General features: G+C 42.5%; 1 protein-coding gene across 3 annotated transcripts in view; it reads right to left on the bottom strand.

Annotated features, from left to right (window-relative positions):
* The window catches only part of mllt3 (MLLT3 super elongation complex subunit), a 149,014-nt gene extending 147,302 nt beyond the window's left edge, over window positions 1-1,712 (bottom strand). The window contains exons 1-2 of one of the 3 annotated variants that reach the window (XM_048526875.2): window positions 1,389-1,712; window positions 902-1,085 (exon numbers count right to left, since the gene is read on the bottom strand). In XM_048526875.2, the coding sequence (XP_048382832.1) occupies window positions 902-1,085; window positions 1,389-1,400 (196 nt within the window). In that variant the 5' untranslated portion in view covers window positions 1,401-1,712. The remainder of the gene's footprint in view (window positions 1-901; window positions 1,086-1,388) is intronic. The other 2 variants (XM_048526874.2, XM_048526876.2) reach the window with 2 other exon arrangements.
* Window positions 1,713-17,972: the final 16,260 nt, after the last annotated feature.

Below are 17,972 nucleotides of genomic sequence, written 5' to 3'. Positions count from 1 at the left end.
ATGACATACTAAAGTCCATCAGATCCTGAGAACATCTCAGACAACTCCCCATCGTGTTTTCTTCAAAATGACACTTCTACGAAGCTTGGCAAAGAGTTCCCCAATCTGATTAGGGGGCTTTCCTTTCAGATGCCTAGAAATATGCGAGATATTTTCAGATTTGCCTGCAAGTTCTGGGATTTCACACCTACAAATTCGGGATTTGCAGGCAAGCGTTCTTTTAAATGCAGCGTCCCCGTCCTTTCCCGCTAATATTTTGTTCGTCAATATCTCACTTGGTACAATTTTAAACACGTTTCCGACTGTAAGTGGGTGTTTCTTGAAACCATGAAACCGACGAGCCAGAGGAAAATTGTGAATGATTATTGCCTGTATACGGTAAATAAACTAACTTCCTGATATTTAATTTTGTTAAAAAATGCCCAGGCATAATCCTAGGTGTCAAATAAAAAGTGGAATCATAGTACAGAACGGTAGCAAACACGGAGAGTAATACTTTCCGCTGCTACTCTCTACGGCGCAGACTGTGTTACAGTAACATAAGCAACTTCAAATCTAACAATCGATGCTGTAAAAAGCTACACAGAAGTTCGCTATTTCAAATTTTGCCAGTTCGGTTGCGGGCAGATCGACACCCAATAATATGAAGCTCAAAGCAAAGGCAAAAGATCACGACAGCACTACAGTGACTCACGAGTAGAATAATACCGTGGAAGCTTGCAAATACCTTGCTTCTATTGTTTTAGAAAGCCCGACGGACACTTTGAAAACACCTGAGTTGAAAAATGAACGCAGTAAGGTTATGACCCGCAGCGGCAAAAAAAACCACACACATTAACAGAATACAGCTTTGGAAAAAAAGAGCAAGAAAATACATTTTGTCCCATTGCTGAATTCTTACCCCGCTTAGGTCTGGGGAAGCTGTCGTGCAAGTGAAAGACGACTTTCTCCACAAAGTGCTGAATATTGCTGTGCTCCGGACCCCTGACAAAGACCATCCAGTCGTGGGTGAAACCCTCAATCGTGGGTTTTTTCCGAACCTGGGCCCGATGGCCTAGCTCCAGTTTAACCTGAACAGCGGCACACTGAGACAGAGAGGGACAGCGCATTAGACCGGGGCAGGCAAACACCGCCAGGGGGAAGAGAAAGACGCACAGGCGGGGATGGGGGGGGGGGGGGGGACTCACGAACATCTCCCTCTCCCCTTCCCCTTTGCCTTGCAATAATGCCAACATTAAAAACAAAGGGTAGGATGGGGGGGGGTTAAAATTCCACGCAAGGTAAGGAAAAAAGAACACACCACCTCCCCCCACCACCTCCCCGCAGGATTCCCAGCCTGTCAGTTGCTATGGGCTAGTAGAGAAACTGTGGAGCTGCGGTCTACTTACCGAAGCGGCCATCCTCTCTCTCTCTCTCTCTCTCACACTCACACACACACACACACACACTCACAGAGAGAGATAGACAGGCCTCAGGGGCAAGTGATGCAAAGTGGGGAGTTGCTTTGGGTGTTAGATTTGAGACTGCAGGCCCCACCGATGGCGGACATTGTACACAGACTCATGCACACTCTCTGTCTGTCTGTCTGTCTCTCTCTATGTGTGTGTATGTGTGTGTGTCTATCTTTCTGTCTCTCTCTCTCTCTCTTATGACTGACTGGGAAACAGTCCAGCCCTGAGCATGCGCTTTCTGTTTCTTTCTCTCAGAACGTCTGAGCACCTTCTACACAGGCGACAGTCTCCCAATAGGGGAGAGGAAGAGCCCAATGCACACATATATAAGGGGGAAGTTAAAAAAAGCAGATAGTGCACAGGTACGACAAATACTCATGTATTGAAAGGCAGACACACGCTTCCCCCCACTCCTCCCCTATTCTCTCTCCAGATGCCGAAAAGCCAGCACATATTTAGCATTATTAGTGTGAGATCGAAAAGGGAAACGTTACAGGGGGAGCCGGACTAAAAGGAAACTAGTAAGAGAAATAAGCACAGCAATGGGAACGTGCTTATAGACAGTGATCACAGCCAGCCCATGTGTGTGAAAAGTTCCGGAGAACTCATAAGGACTCGAAATGCCCACTCTCTTAATTTCTCTCTGTGTCTCCACAGAGTTTCTCCAGTTTTGCTTTATTCTCAATGAAATGTAACGTCGCGTGGCGCGGCTAGCTGTGATAAAATCATACCATGTGCTTCTGTTTGTGCAACAGTGATACCCAGGAGTTGTGACCAGCGAGGCGGGGACAGAAACGGAGATCGGGTTTGATGTGGACGGATCTTGGGATGCCTTTCCCCGGCGGGTTTGCTGCTGTCCCGGAACACAATGCGCGCAGTCTGAAAGCGTGCATTGCAACTCAAGGGCATCGCTGTCACCTCTGAGCCCGCAGAGGGCGCCAAGTGGTCGGGACACAAGGATATTAGTACAAAAAAAATTACTTGGTGAGCTCCAGCAAGGGGGTAAAATAAAAGCAAACCTCAATCCGCTTTTCCGGTTGGTGACACGTTCTTCAACCTGTCACCACGCAGAGGGAAGATTGAACTGAATTTTAACATGACTGAGCCATTTCTTGATGAACGATTTTGCAATCAAGGAAGACCAATCCGCAGGACCAAGGCTTCCTCGCAATCTAAGAGCAGCGCAACATTACAATAGTCTTCTGACAACAGAGGCTGCACTGAAAGAAAACCTCATCAAATGTAAACAAAATAGTTTCGGGTCATTAAAAGCGGCGTTTACAAGAGTTCACTCAGAACCCCAGAGCTGCAAAAGCAACATCACTGAACAGGTTAATTAAAAACAAAAAAATCTAAACTCCAGTGAAATGGTTTATCACACCATTTTATTGACAACTCAAGAGATTGGTGAGGCGTTGGGCTACACTTCAGAGTTTGTAAATTAGCAGGACAAGGCACGCTTAGGGCAATGTTTTAACTATAATCCAACGTGTTTGTTTGCTTTCTTTATTCATCAGTTGTTTCATCCATCAATTGTTAAGAAAGTAGTTTATTTAATCCTATCCACTGTGTGTGTGTGTTTATTTACTGAAATCGAGAGAAGTGCCACTGTGTAACAGTTTCCATTGTCCGGGCACTTTGACATATGTAAATACTAAATTTACCCTGGCGCCTGTTTACTAACACGCCTGAAATGTGTTTTATAAACCGCATCTGCTGTTAATCCTAAAATCCAAATATTGAGCACAGTGCTTCCTTTAAGACCATTTCCAACTTGTCGGTTCGTTTCCAGTCACAGGAGACACAGGCCAAACGGCTACTGTTTGGCCAGTTCAACACCTCCGGCTCTGTGCACCGGCAGAGATTTATTGGACACGTCAATAGATCGATGGCGATTAAATACAATCTATTTTCTAACTGTATCCTCAGTTTGATTTCCGGTGCGGACGCAGTATACCGAAATCAGTGTTTGATAACTCTATAACGGATTGTTTTTGTTTGATTACGTTAAACGTCTTTTATCATCGGCTGTATTCCAAAACCAGCAACAGGCTGACAAGATAAGCAAACATAGCGCCTCGTGTCCTCATCCTCTCAAAGCGCCTCCAATCATTAAACCAATTGTTACCTGGTAAGTTTCTAGGTGAAGGAAGCAGCAAATTTGATCCCAGCCAAGTCGCACAAACAGCAATAGAATGCTTCGGGAATCATTTTCTGTCAGTTAACGGGAGGATGAATCCTAATCAGAGGAATCCAACTCCTTTCTGCCACCTCCAGCGACATATTCCCATTCCCCTCCTCTCCCTGCTCAGCCTTTCATTGGGACCTTTTCCCTTCGGGACACTCTGGTCCAATCTTCCTTACTCCCAATACCACTCCACAGCACATTACACCTTCTGTGGTTCCAGGGTAACATCTGCCCATTTACTTCCTCCCTCCTCAGTGCCCAAGGGCCCAAACACACCTTCCAGGTGAAGCAGCACTTTACCTGCGCTTCAGTGAACCCGGTCTAGTGCATTCACTGCTCACAATGTGGTCTCCGCTACACTGGGGAAATGAAACATAGATTGGGCGACCACTTCACAGAACACCTACACTCTATTTGCAAAAAACGATACTGAGCTTCCAATTGTCTGCCATTTCCACAAGACCATAAGATGTAGGAGCAGAAATTAGGCCATTCGGCCCATCTGCCATTCAACCATGTCTGATAAAGTTCCTCGACCCTATTCTCCTGCTTTCACCCCCATAACCCTTCACCCCCTTGATAATCAAGAACGTATCTATCCCAGTCTTAAATGTACTCAATGACCTGGCCTCTACAGCCTTCTGTGGCAGTGAATTCCATAGATTCACCACTCCCTGGCTGAAGAAGTTTCTCCTTATCTCCATTCTATAAGGTCTTCCATTTACTCTCAGGCTGTGCCCTCGGGTCCTAGTCTCTCTTACCAATGGAAGCACCTTCACAACATACACTCTATCCAGGCTATTTAGTATTCAATTAGTTTCAATTAGATCCCCCCTCATGCTTCTGAACTCCAATAAGTATAGTCCCAGAGTCTTCAAATGTTCCTCATATGTTAAGCTTTCCATTCCTCGGAGCATTCCCATGAACCTCCTCTAAACCTGCTCCAGGGCCAGTGCATCCTTTCTGAGGTATGACCATGAGACCATAAGACATAGGAGTGGTAGTATGACCATTCGGCCCATCAAGTCCACTCCGTCATTTAAGTCATGGCTGATGGGCATTTCAACACCACTTCCCTGCACTCTCCCCATAGCCCTTGATTCCTTCTGAGATCAAGAATTTGTCGATCTCTGCCTTGAAGGCATCCAACGTTCCAGCCTCCACTGCACTCTGCGGCAATGAATTCCACAAGCCCACCACTCTGTGGCTGAAGAAATGTCGTCTGATTTCAGTTTTACATTTACCCCCTCTAATTTTAAGGCTGTGCCCACGGGTTCTAGTCTCCCCGCCTAACGGAAACAACTTCCTAGTGTCCACCCCTTCTAAACCATACATTATCTTGTAAGTTTCTGTTAGATCTCCCCTCAACCTTCTAAACTCTAATGAGTACAATCCCAGGATCCTTAGCCGTTCTTCATACGGTAAACCTACCATTCCAGGGATCATCCATGTGAATCTCCACTGGACACGCTCCAGGGCTAGTATGTCCTTACTGAGGTGTGGGGCCCAAAATTGGACACAGTATTCTATATGGGGCCTAACTAGAGCTTTATAAAGCCTCAGACGCACATCGCTGCTTTTATATTCGCTTTACATTACATTCGCTTTCTTAATTACGGACTCTAGCTGCAAGTTAACCTTTAGAGAATCCTGGACCAACACTTCCAGATCCCTTTGAACTTCTGCTTTGTGAATTTTCTCACCATTTAGAAAATAGTCTATGCCTGTATTCTTTTTCCAAAGTGCAAAACCTCACATTTACTCACCTTGACTTTCATCAGCCATTTCCTGAATGGGGCCTGAAACTGCACACAATACTCCAAATGTGGCCTGACCAGACCCTTATAAATCCTCAGTAGCACATCTCTGCTTTTATATTCAAGTCCTCCCAGAATAAATGCAAAGATTGCATTTGCCTTCCTGACTACTGACTCAACACAATATGTTGTTCCCAGGCTTGCTGCAGTGCTCCAGCTAAGCTCAGTGCAAGCTGGAAGAACCACACCTCATATTCCACTTGGGGACCTTTTCAGTCTTCTGGACTGAATATCAAATGCAACAGTCTAGGGCTTAAGGTACATTCTCCCATGTTGTTACGCCAAACCCCATGCACCAAGCCTTGTTATATATGGACTGGTATCACACACTATCCGTTGTGAGCCACTAATAGTCCCCATTAACAGCCATTCATTCTCCTAGACTAACTGTTATTCACTCCTTTGTCGAACTATTCTCTCTCTTTGGGCTCTATCTCTACCTATCATTTACTCTTTACCCCCATCTCCCACCCTATTTTCCACATAAAAAGCTTTTTCCCAGCTATCACCAGTCCTGAAGAAGAATCACAGGACATTAATTTTGCTTTCTCTTCACAAATGCTGCCAGCTTTGCTGAGGCTTTTCAGCAATTTTTTGTTTTTGTTTCTGCTTTTCAGCATCCACAATTCTTTCAGTTTTAATGTTTGTTTATGTGTCATTAGCAGAATCCCCTACATGTCTTAATATAGATCCATGGATGTCCACCTTGGACTTGAAGAGATAGACAGCATCTCTGGCGGTATTGCACTAAAGGGGCCTGACCCAACATGTCAGCTTTTCTGCTCTCCTGATGCTGCCTGGCTTGCTGTGTTCCTCCAGCTCCACACTGTGTTATCTCTGTCTCAGACTGATGTTTCACAGAAACGTCACTGCTAATTCTTTTGACAATCACTTTAAATCTGGTTACAAACCAATTTTATTGCCGTTGGAATGTGATTTGTCTGCATTTACTCAATCAATACTATACAGGATTTTCAATTACACTGACAAAGTCCATCCTAACTTTCTCCATCCTTGGGGAGACACTCTCAGCTTTTCTAGTATCTATATATACCCGAAGCCTCCCATTTCTGATCATATCCAAATAAATATCTTTTGTGTTCTCTCCAAGGCCTTCCTGAGTCATGGTGTTCAAAACTTAATTGCGTCTTCCAGATTTTTGAGGCTTGAAAATTGTCACAGTCCTCAAGTCAGAACTGTTGGGTGGAGACCTGTTAGCATGAAGGGGCTCCTGTGTAGCTAGGAGTGAGGGCCGGGGTTTGTAGAAGTGGGTAACTTTATTAGCCCTTGATGGAGTTCTTATGTCAGAATTCCAGGGCACCCATTTCCCTTTGGAGCTCACAAAATTTCAGTTCCCGACCCTGACTGGGATCCTGATCCCTACTTTGGAAAGCCCTGCCTGAGCAGTCGCCGCTGTGATACAAGCCAAGGACAAATTAGGGTTGTTTTTACCAGCCTTGTACACTTTTAGCAGATGGTGAAGTCACTTTAAAGTAACTGCACTCACTTTAAAGTTGCACCATTTAGTTTATATTGCTTCTCTTCATTATTTTACAGCTCCTCTGTAAAATCGTAATGAATGCAAGTCATTGATCCATGAAAATATATCACCAAGAGAAGACCTTCAGACAGAAGTCTCCAGCCACTGGCTGTCCCTCACTCTTCGCCCCTATCCTTGCTAAAACAAACAAAGCAGTTCTCAGTAATCATTTGGCCAGGGCATTTTGCACACAATCTGATACCTTTCAGCGGTAACATCTCCAAATCATTAAAGCCAGCTAAATTTATGTTGTTGCAACATTTGAAATCTTTTTGTATGATCTTAGAATCTGCTTTGAAATTAGATGGATTAGCAAGAGGACTCAGCGCAGGTAAGACCTATCGAGAACATCTTCTGTGGCTGAAGTCAGAAAAGAAGATGGTTGTTGATATGTTGGCAAAAAATAATCCATCATAGCTTATCAGTTAGAGAGTCCATAAGAACTGCATTCTACTATTTTCAGTAACTTCTTCAGTGCCTTTTCCTATATCACGAAAACATGGGTGGGGATGGTCCTTGACAATACTATGATATGCAGCTCCAAACATAACTCCTCTGAAAAGGAATCAGCTCATAACAGGCCCTGGGTAATACCTCATCTTAACCTGGTCCATAACGGATGAGATTTTCACCACATTGTTGCTGCACACAGACCATCCTCGACATGAAGAGGACCAACAACTTCCCATTCACCATCACTGGCACCATGGCTACTGAGTACCCCTCATCAAAATCCTGGAGATCACCATGAGCCACAAACTGAACAAGACCAGGCTCTCATGATTACAAGACTGGGCCAGTGGCTGCGTACTCTGTGAAAAACAGCTAAACTCCTGACCCTCCATACACTAGTGTAAGGCTCATGTTAGGACCTCGATGGATTGTTTACCATACCACTATACAAATGTAATTGCCCCGTTACTCAAGAAGCTTTCCACCCACCAGTTCACTCAATCAGCAGCCGTGACATGAAGAAATATTTACACCTTACTCCCTCCACTGCCGTACATGTAATGCGCAGGCTAAATTGCAGTAATATGCTAGCTTGTCTTAAGGTCATCTCCCAGATTTCCATCTCTATTTCTGACAAGTAACACAGCTACAACTTTGTGGGAACATTCCCATCCTCCTGACTTGGACATATATCAGCATTTAAAATCATTGATGTGCCAGTGCACTGGGATTCTTAATAGAGTATCACAGTGTGACTACCATCAGAAAAGCAACGAAATGTGTCCCAGGTTTTTAGGCAATAGGCAATTGGAAATGGGAAATTACACGCAGCATTCTCAGCATTGCTTATATCTGAGAAGCAATTTTTAAAAATATGTAACTGCACTTCTTGATTCAGTGTAGGAACAAAAAAAAGCATTATTACAGAAAATAACATTATTACTTCAGGTATTTCACATGTCCCAATTGATGTATCATTTCCACAAGATAGGACTGGATGTTACAAAATAAACTGGAGATCTGCAAGAAATTTGACTTCTCAGCCTTAAACATACACAAAGAATCTGCCACCATGGCACTCTGTGGCAAGGAGTTCCAGAGACTTACAACCCTCTGAGAGAAGAAATTCCTGGTCATCTCAGTCTTAAATTGGTATCCTTTTATTTTGAGACCATGCCCACTGGTCTTAGATTCTCCCATTAGGTGAAATATCCTGTCAGTGTTTACCCTGTCAAGCACCTTAACAATCCCATAAGTTTCAAGGAGATAAGTGGCAAGCAATATTTGTGCCACACAACTGCCAGGCTGTGCGGCCATCTCCATGGAGACAGACTCTAACCATTTCCCATTGACATTCAATCGCATTACCAATTAATTTCCCACTGTCAACATGCTGTGGGTTACCACTGAACAGAGGCAAAATCCTGCAGCTGCAAAAGCAGTTCAGCGCAGAGAATTCGACAGTTAGTAACTCAGTTCCTGACTCCCCAAAGCCTCTCCACTAGTTACAAGGCAAAATTCAGGAATACGATGCAATACTCTCCACTTGGCTGCATGACTGTGGCTCCGGCAACAGTCAAAAAATTCAGTTCCATTCAGGACAAAGCAGACACTTGATTAGCTCCACGTAAATGATCTTCAATGCTTATTTCCTCTATCACTGACAGTCGAAACAATATGTACCATTTACAACATGTACTGCAGTGACTTGCCAAGACCCTTTAGCACCCTCTACCATCAAGAAGAACAGGGGCAACAGTTGCATGAACAGAGCCATCACCTGCAAGATCCTCTGCAAGGTATACACAGACTTGACTTGAAATTATTGTTCTGTTTCTTCACTGCTGCTGGGCCAAAGGCTCTGAGAGCTCCACAGACATAAATGCACAACATGAATTACTGCTTTTGAAGAAGTGAGCTCACCACCTACTTCTCTAGGGCAACCAGAGACAGATGGACAACATTGTTCTAACCTACAACCTATACAATGTGTGAGACAATAAAAACGTCACAAAATAGTTGAAAGTTTAAAATTTAAGCAGATGAAACGTGATGTCATTTGCATGTCACTGGGTCTGTTGCATTCTATGCTTAGTTTTGTACTGAGTCATAGCATCTGAAAGTTTCTGTTTCTGCAGCTGTGTTTATATCAGAGGGATATTCTTGAAGTAACTGCCAAAGGTGCATATTTGTTATGTAGGTTACAAAACATTTGACTTCAATGTTAGAGTCCTGGACACAAATGGAACAGTTATGGGCTGAGTGGATAGACAGAGACCAAGCAAAAGGATATTATGAATGCAGGCTAATCCAGTCAGAAATGTAGAATGATGTGACGGAACGGAGAAAACTGCAGATGAACAGAATTACAAACCTGGCAAATTTTTATTTGGTTCTCACACTGGCTTTTTTGTCCTTTCTCAAACAAATGCTCTCTGTCTTATGAATATCTGCGAAAAGCTGTGTCCAGTTCTGGTCAGGCTGTGATAGAAGAATATTATTAAACTGTAATGGGTTCAGAAGAGATTTACCAGGATGTTGCTGGGCGTGGAGGATTGGAGTTATAAGGAGAGGGTGCATTGGCTCAGATTTGGTTCACTGGAGCATAGTAGGTTGAGGGTTTTTTAGAGGTTTATAAAATCATGAGCAACATAGATAAGGTGTCTTTTCCCTCGGGTGGGGGTTTTCAAGACTGGGGGCATCTTTTTAAGGACAGAGGAGAAAGATTTAAAAAAAGACACGAGGGACAATTTGTTATACACTGAGACTGGTTCATGTGAAGAATAAATGTCCAGAGGAAATGATGGATATGGGTACAGTTACAATGTTTAAAACACAGTTAGATAAGTACATGAATAAGAAATGTTTGGAGGGCCATGTTTTTAATCTAATTAAAATTGCTGCTTGGGAGAGCCAGTTGCAAGCAGGTGGGACTAGTTTAATTTGGAATTGTGGTCGGCATGGATGGGTTGGTCCGAAGGGTCTGTTTCCATGCTATATGACTCTATGACTCTATCTCCACAGATATGTCTCAAAAACTCAAATTGGTTATTAATGTAGCACTTTAATATTGTACCTGAATTTTGGCCAGGATGGTAGGTGTAAAGATCTTTTAAATATAACAACATAAAATGGTTTATTGACAATATTAGCAGAAGAATGTTAATTTGCTTATGTGATGTCCTTTTATCCACTATTTTGAGAGACAGAAGAATGCAATGTGAACATGCTAAAATGTTTGGTGATATCACAAGTAATAACTTCCAAAAATATGCCCCAAGTCTTGAAATCCCGCAGCATAGGAAAAAGACAATTGCCATCCCTGCTTTCTTACTGTTCATGATTTTATAACCCTTTTTAATATTATCCCTCAACCTCCTACACTCCAGTGAAAATAGTCCCAGCCTATTCACCCTCTACCCATACCTCCAACCCTCCATTCCCAGCAACACACTGACAAATCTCTTCTGAACCCTCTCCAGCTTAATAATATCTAACCATTTTACATAGAGAAAATGCTTTACATTCAACCCTTATCTTTTGTTTGAAGACCACAATGTATTATTCAATGGTCCCTGAATGATAAAACAGATTTATGCAAGAGTTTTCAACATCAGAGCTCAACAAGGAATATTGGAAACAAGGGATCAGAGGATGGGAGTGGAAGAAGAATGAGAAGAATGTTGCCAGGGTTAGAGGGTTTGAGACAAAGGGAGAGGCTGAATAGTCTGGCACCACTTTCCCTGGAGTGTTGGAGATGGAGGGGGTGACCTTATACAGGTTTACAAAATCACGAAGGGCATGGATAGGGTAACTAGACAAGGTATTTTTCCCATGGCAGGGGAGTCCAAAACTAAAGGGCATAGGTGAGAGGGGAAAGATTTAAAAGGAACCTGAGGGGCAACTTTTTCATGCAGAGGGTGGTGCGTGTATGGAATGAGCTGCCAGAGGAAGTGGTGGAGTTTGGAGCATTTACAACGTTTAAAAGGCATCTGGATGGGTACATCAATAGGAAGGGTTTAAAGGGATATGGGCCAAATGCTGGCAAATTGGACTAGGTCAGTTTAAGATATCCAGTTGGCGTGGGCAAGTTGGACCAAAAGGGCAGTTTCTGTGCTGTGTAGCTCTATGACTCTGTGAGGAGAAAAACATACGACTTGTCCTGAATGGACAATGCTCAATAAATAAAGGAAAAAAATATGACACTTGTTTTTCTTTAATTTAAGAGAGAACATTAGCTTTGGCATTATTCCTGATATTTACTTAATTTAATTAAAATTGCTGTTTATTTCAGAATGGCTTTTTATAAAACAAAATTAAATACATAAGTTGATACAATGCTAAGAAAAACAAGCAATCTCACTGAATAAATGCTTTGGATAATTAGATAAAAATGGGGAAGGTTCTGCCTGCTGACAGTTTGACATCTTCAAGAGTTTGGAATTATTCTATGCTGACATTTCGAACTCTGTAGCTATTAAAGGTAAAATTGCTAGTCTTCCTGGACCATAGAGCTGCTCTCTCATTACAGAGAGATGACTGGTGATAGTTTCACCTGAAGGTCACAAATCTCTAGGTGAGGGAAAAAGTTGAGAAGGATAGTCCCTTCATGGTAATCTCAACCAGTGAGGAATTTGAACAAGTGACATCACTCTGCTTGCAAACCAGGATTCCAGCCAAGTGACCTCCAAACAGCAAGACCTGTCAGTAATGAAAACAGAGAAAAGTAGGGGACTGACAAATGGAAAGAGCTAGGCTCAGGTGTTTATGAAAGGGGACAAAAGTCTAAAGCATTCCAGAAAAGACAGATTGGAACCATTGAAAACTGAAACAGCTTCCAGTGGTCTACTTTTGGAACGATGTTGAGAAGTATTTATGGCAAAGACATCAAACGGTTGCAAATAAAATAGAATGGATAAACAGCAGCATGTTGTAATTAACAAATCAATGCTGAACAAATAAATATTTTTGGAAGGTAAAACATAATATTATGCTTTCAGAGGTTTTACTTAAAAATTCCAGTTTTGTTGCCAATGAACATATATAAGATCTATAGAGGAAAGAGACAACAATTTGAAATGGAAACTGCATATTAGTATAAATTTCAACAAAATATACATTTAATTAATTAAAAATCATATGATTAACTTCTGGAAAACATTTAGCTGTAAATTAAACATTCATCAATAGAGGCTTTTACATTGATAAGATTTATAAATGAAAAGACAATCAAATTAATGAGCAGGCGATGCTCAATATCCCCACTAGATTATGTTGTTTATTAAATCTATAAGCTGAGTTTCGAGAGGTCCTTGGTGGAAGTGTCCCAATCTCTAGGCCACCGAGCCTGGGTTTAAGTCCTACCTAACTCTAAGGTGCGTCATAACAGATTGATAAAAATGCCAATGAATTGAGTTCAGCATGTTTTTTAATGAAATGCCAACACAGGAATGAAAGAAAGTACATGACCATTTTACTGCCATAGTCCTTTACTTTAAAAAAAACTTAATAAAATCGCTGTCTACATACCGAGGGTTGAACATTCATCGTGGAGGTGGGCAATGAGAGTTGATCAAATGTTCACCAGATGCACAAATTGACTGACGCTAAGATTTGCAAATAGGTGAACTCTTAATTGGTGAAGTGATGGATATCCCATCCAATTATGGGCGGTATGCCGACTTTTGAAGTTGGAGACCTTTCAACTTCAGAGGGGCACCTTGGTACAAGTGAAAGATTGGGGCTGAGAGTGCACCATAACAAAAAAAAGTGCCCTCTCCACCCATTTTTAAAGACATTAGTTCAAAAACATCAGAGATGAAGGGTCTAGGCCCGAAACGTCAGCTTTTGTGCTCCTGAGATGCTGCTTGGCCTGCTGTGTTCATCCGGCTTCACACTTTATTATCTTAGTTCAAAAACGTCAGCCAGGTCTCTGTTATAGGGCAACCTGGGGAAGGGGTGATTCGCTTCATCGGGTGGTCTTTATCAGAAAAGCAAAGGCAAGCCTGCCAGGAACTCCAGTACGCTGCCTGGCATTGGGAGCCTGCCTCCCTAAGCAATCAACATCCTCCCCCACCCTCTGCCCATCCATCACACCAAGGAACAGGAGGCCAACGGGAACGTTCACCTTTACAAAAAAAAAATTGCCTGCACACCTCAAGGGGTGGTGAGTCTTTCCAAGACCCAGACTTTCTTCTTCCAGTATGTTTGACATGTCTTCCGAAGCACAGAGAATTCTGAAAATTCAGCTCCACTTGTATCTCATTTAAGTAGTCATTATTAATTAGAATGTTGACACTAAGCATCAGCAGACCATTACCTCCAGGAGGGTACTTTGCTGAACAAAACATTGTTACAAATGTCAATTTTTTAGGTCGGATGTTGAAGGTAGAAACCCTTTAATTACTTAGGAAATAGATACTGGAATGAGAGGTGGACATGGACAAAATGTAGAATGGACAGGAGTTCCTTTCTGAATGACATGAGCAAGCATAGATTAAACGTCCTTCTTGTTTTGTGAGCTGATAGATTTCATGATCAATGTTCTTTTCTGAGTTCTGGAACTTACGTCTGCCCTCTCATCCCCTCCCCTCAACAAAAATAAAGACAGAATTCCCCTTGTCCTCACCTATCACCCCATCAACCTCCACATCCAACGTATCATTCTCTACCACTTCTGCCAGCTACAATCTGACCCCACTACCAAAGATTTATTTCCCTCCCCACCACAATCTGCCTTTCATAGGGACATCTCTCTCTGTGACTCCCTCATCTGTTCTACTGTCCCCACTAACCCGCCACCCCCGGCATCTTTCTCTGTAACTGCAGCAAGTGCGATACCTGCCCCTATACCTCCAGCCCTCACCTCCATTCAAGGCACAAAATAAACCTTCCACATCCAACCTGCACATCTGTCAACTTGGTCTACTGTATCCACTGCTCCCGATGTGGCCTCCGCTACATCAGTGAGACCAAATGGACACACAGAGACTGCTTTGTAGAGCACTTGTGCTCTGCACACAACAAACGACACCTCCTGGTTGCAAACAATTTTAATTCCCCTTCCACTCCCCGGGTGGCATGTCTATCCTGGGCCTCCTCCAGTCTCACAAAGGCACCACCCTTAAACGGGAGGAGCAACACCTCATATTCTGCCTGGGGGAGCCTACAGCCCGATGGCCTAAACATGGAATTCACCAGCTTTAAAATCTCCCCAACGGCAGGTCCAACCAGCTCTCTGATCCACGCCTCCATGACCTGACCTGATCTGACACAACTTGTCCACCTTCTCTCCCACCTATCCACTCTTCCCACCTCACTGACCAATCCCCAACACTCCCTACAAGCACTTACCTATCACCATCCCACCTTCCTTCTCTAGCCCCACTTTTCCTCTCTCTATTTATTCCTGAGCTCCCTTTCCCCTCCCCATTTCTGAAGAAGAGTCCTGACCTGAAACGTCAACTTTCCTGCTCCTCTGATGCTGCTGAACCTGCTGTGCTCCTCCAGCTTCACACTGTATTGTCTCTGACTCTGGCATCTGCAGTCCTCTCACCATTATACTCCTTCACTGTCGCAAAAACACATTGGAGTATAAGTTTAGTCAATATTAGTTTTAGATTGTTTGTTGCAGCAAAAGTCTTAAAATTGGAAGTCTCGGGTGACCCTTTGAGACATTCACCGGAAGTTCAAATTCTTTGAAGTTATTTGTCCCTACAGGGATCATAATATGAGACAAAGGAGAGGGTAGTTGTGAGCTAGAGAACATGTTGGTGAAGAATTGATGTTGTTTTTTGATAACATCAGTAGAAGATAAACATACAGAGATCACCAATTTACAAACATCTGACAGGCAAACATTCAGACTTAAGGAAAAGATCCCATCAAGAAAGATCTTTTTAAAGATTCAAAATACAAGTGTTTCCTGTACTCACACACCACTGCTCAGTATTATGTGCCGGATTGAATGAAAAAATCATCTTGTGAACAGAGCAGACTGCCTGTCATGTGTTTGATGGTGCGTGTGCACTTAGTATTTCTGCTCTACAGATTAGTCTCTGCTTTCTGAATGAAAATCAGCATGAACCCAGCTCCATCTCTTCATGCTACAATAATCTTTGCTTCATCATTGCTGTTGCTCAGTTGTTTTGCAAGATCTGGAATTGCTAGCTACAGTACATGGACACAGGATGTCTGCATAGGAGCAGTGCACCATGAAGATGGATGCCTGAAACTGTGCAAGCTACCAAAGTGTTTATTCAGCCACAGTTTGTAATGGAATATCGGGAATTATTAGAATTATAAGATGGATTCAAAGGCAAATCAGGGATATCTCCAAGGCCATTCCTCTCAGCCCTGGTCAAATGGCAGAGCAGACTCAATGGGCCAAATGGCCTAATTCTGCTCTGATGTCTTATGGTTTTATGGTTGTCTAAAATTAAACAACCAAAATACAGAGACATGACGAGACATATGTAATTACAGCATATCATAGGTGCTCCAAAGCAGAGTTTCGATTACTGGGACAGGTCTGAGGGATCCTACCCAAACATAGCGCAAAAGTATTATTACGAAGGGGAGGTTGAACCCCTCTGATAATTAAAACTGAAACACAAGCCCCAAGTCCATTACAGCAGGAGCAGAGGTCCCCTTCTAATTGTTAAACCCAAAACACCCAAAGAAGCTTGCCCCACTTCACCTAATCTGTTAAAAAGGAGTGGTTAAATGAAAGAAAATCTCTGATATTCACTTTATAAGCAACAAGTAACAATTTATTTATTTAACCCTAACAGTCAACAAATTAACAGACCTACTGACAAATCAAACAATTCCCCCTAACTACTAACTATTCTCTTAATGAGCAAAATTCTACTGGCATGCTGTTCCAATAAACACAAGTCCCATTTACATAAACCCAAGTAATAAGAAAACTAAATTAAAACTTTGACTCTCAAAGCTCATATATGGCGTGTCTTCCAGAATGTTCTGCATTCTCTACTGTCTCCATCAACATAAATGTCTTTCTTCTACTGATCCTTATGTCAGGGATGTTTTCTCTGTGAATTCTTCAATGAGGACTTTTAGCTACAAGTTCTGTGGTACCTTTTATGGAAAGATGGTGCTTTCTCAGAGAGCTTGGAGATTTCTATCAGAGATGCATGTTTATTCCTCAGATGGCAGCTTGCTCTCACCCTGATTTTCAAAAACCCTCTTCTTACATACCCCCGATGACCTATCAATTTTTTAGTAACAGGATTGGTCCGAGGTAGTCAAAATCATCAGATGTAAATTCAATTAGTTTCCAAGTGCTTGTGTAAAATTAATTGGCTGATCTTCAAGCTAGTTGCCAAAACATCAAATTGGCATCAGAAGGGTCTATGCCTGAAATGTCAGCTTTTGTGCTCCTGAGATGCTGCTTGTCCTGCTAAAGTTTCTAATCACACAGGCAATTGATATATGTTTCAATTTCAGAACTATCTGTACCTCTTCAGCTGCTTACAGACACATTTTCAATTAAATCTCCAAGCTGAGAAAAGCACATCACCTCTTAAAGGGACCATGCACCCTTCCCCTATTATTTCAACAAATTTCAACTTCCCGCCTTCCAATTCACAAGTATTCTTAAAAACCTCACAATAGTATCTAAAACAAAATAACATTCAGCACAAGTACATTCTCTGAAAAGAAGGCATGCAGTTATAAAGCAAAATCTAGGAGGCTTTTCAGAGGATGCTGACAATGAATCCAAGTCTGAGGAACCGCCAGCGATATTAGACCTGGAACAGCCAGAATAAATCTGGCAACGCTGTACAGGCAACAGGTTTAATTTAAGATCAAAACCCTTTACATTCTGCAACAGCATTCTGAACAATCTAAGTCAGTTGGGGTTGACCTTTTCCATCAGCTGATAGTTAGAACTATTCCTGACACAGAGGAAGATGGTCATGGTTATTGGAGGTCAGTCATCTCAGCTCCAGGACATCACTGCAGGAGTTCCTCATGCTTGTGTCCTAGGGCCAACCATCTTCAGCTGCGCCATCATAGACTTTTCCTCCAACACAAAGTCAGAAGTTGTTGGTGGTTCACAATATTCCACACCATTTGCAACTCTTCAGATCATGAAGCAATCCTTTTTTCAAATGAAGCAAGGTCTGACAATATCCAAAAATGGGCTGAAGATTGGCAAGTAACACTCATGCAATACAAATGCGAGACAAAGGCTGTGTCCAACAATACTGAATCTAACATCCTGTGATATTCAATGGAGTCACCATCACTGAATCCCCTAATATCAACCTCCATTGAACAAAACCAAACTGGACCCACCATTTTAATTGTGTCAGAGATAATAGGAACTGCAGATGCTGGATAATCCGAGATAACAAAGTATAGAGCTGGATGAACACAGCAGGCCAAGCAGCACCAAAGCTGATGTTTCCGGCCTAGACCCTTCATCAGAAAATTGGCATCAGAAGGGTCTATGCCTGAAATGTCAGCTTTTGTGCTCCTGAGATGCTGCTTGT

Source organism: Stegostoma tigrinum, chromosome 3 (genome assembly GCF_030684315.1).
Source record: "Stegostoma tigrinum isolate sSteTig4 chromosome 3, sSteTig4.hap1, whole genome shotgun sequence".
NCBI classification, from domain to species: Eukaryota; Metazoa; Chordata; class Chondrichthyes; order Orectolobiformes; family Stegostomatidae; genus Stegostoma; species Stegostoma tigrinum.
The sequence above is the reverse complement of the archived record's forward strand: the minus strand, read 5'-3'. Positions and strand labels throughout refer to the sequence as shown.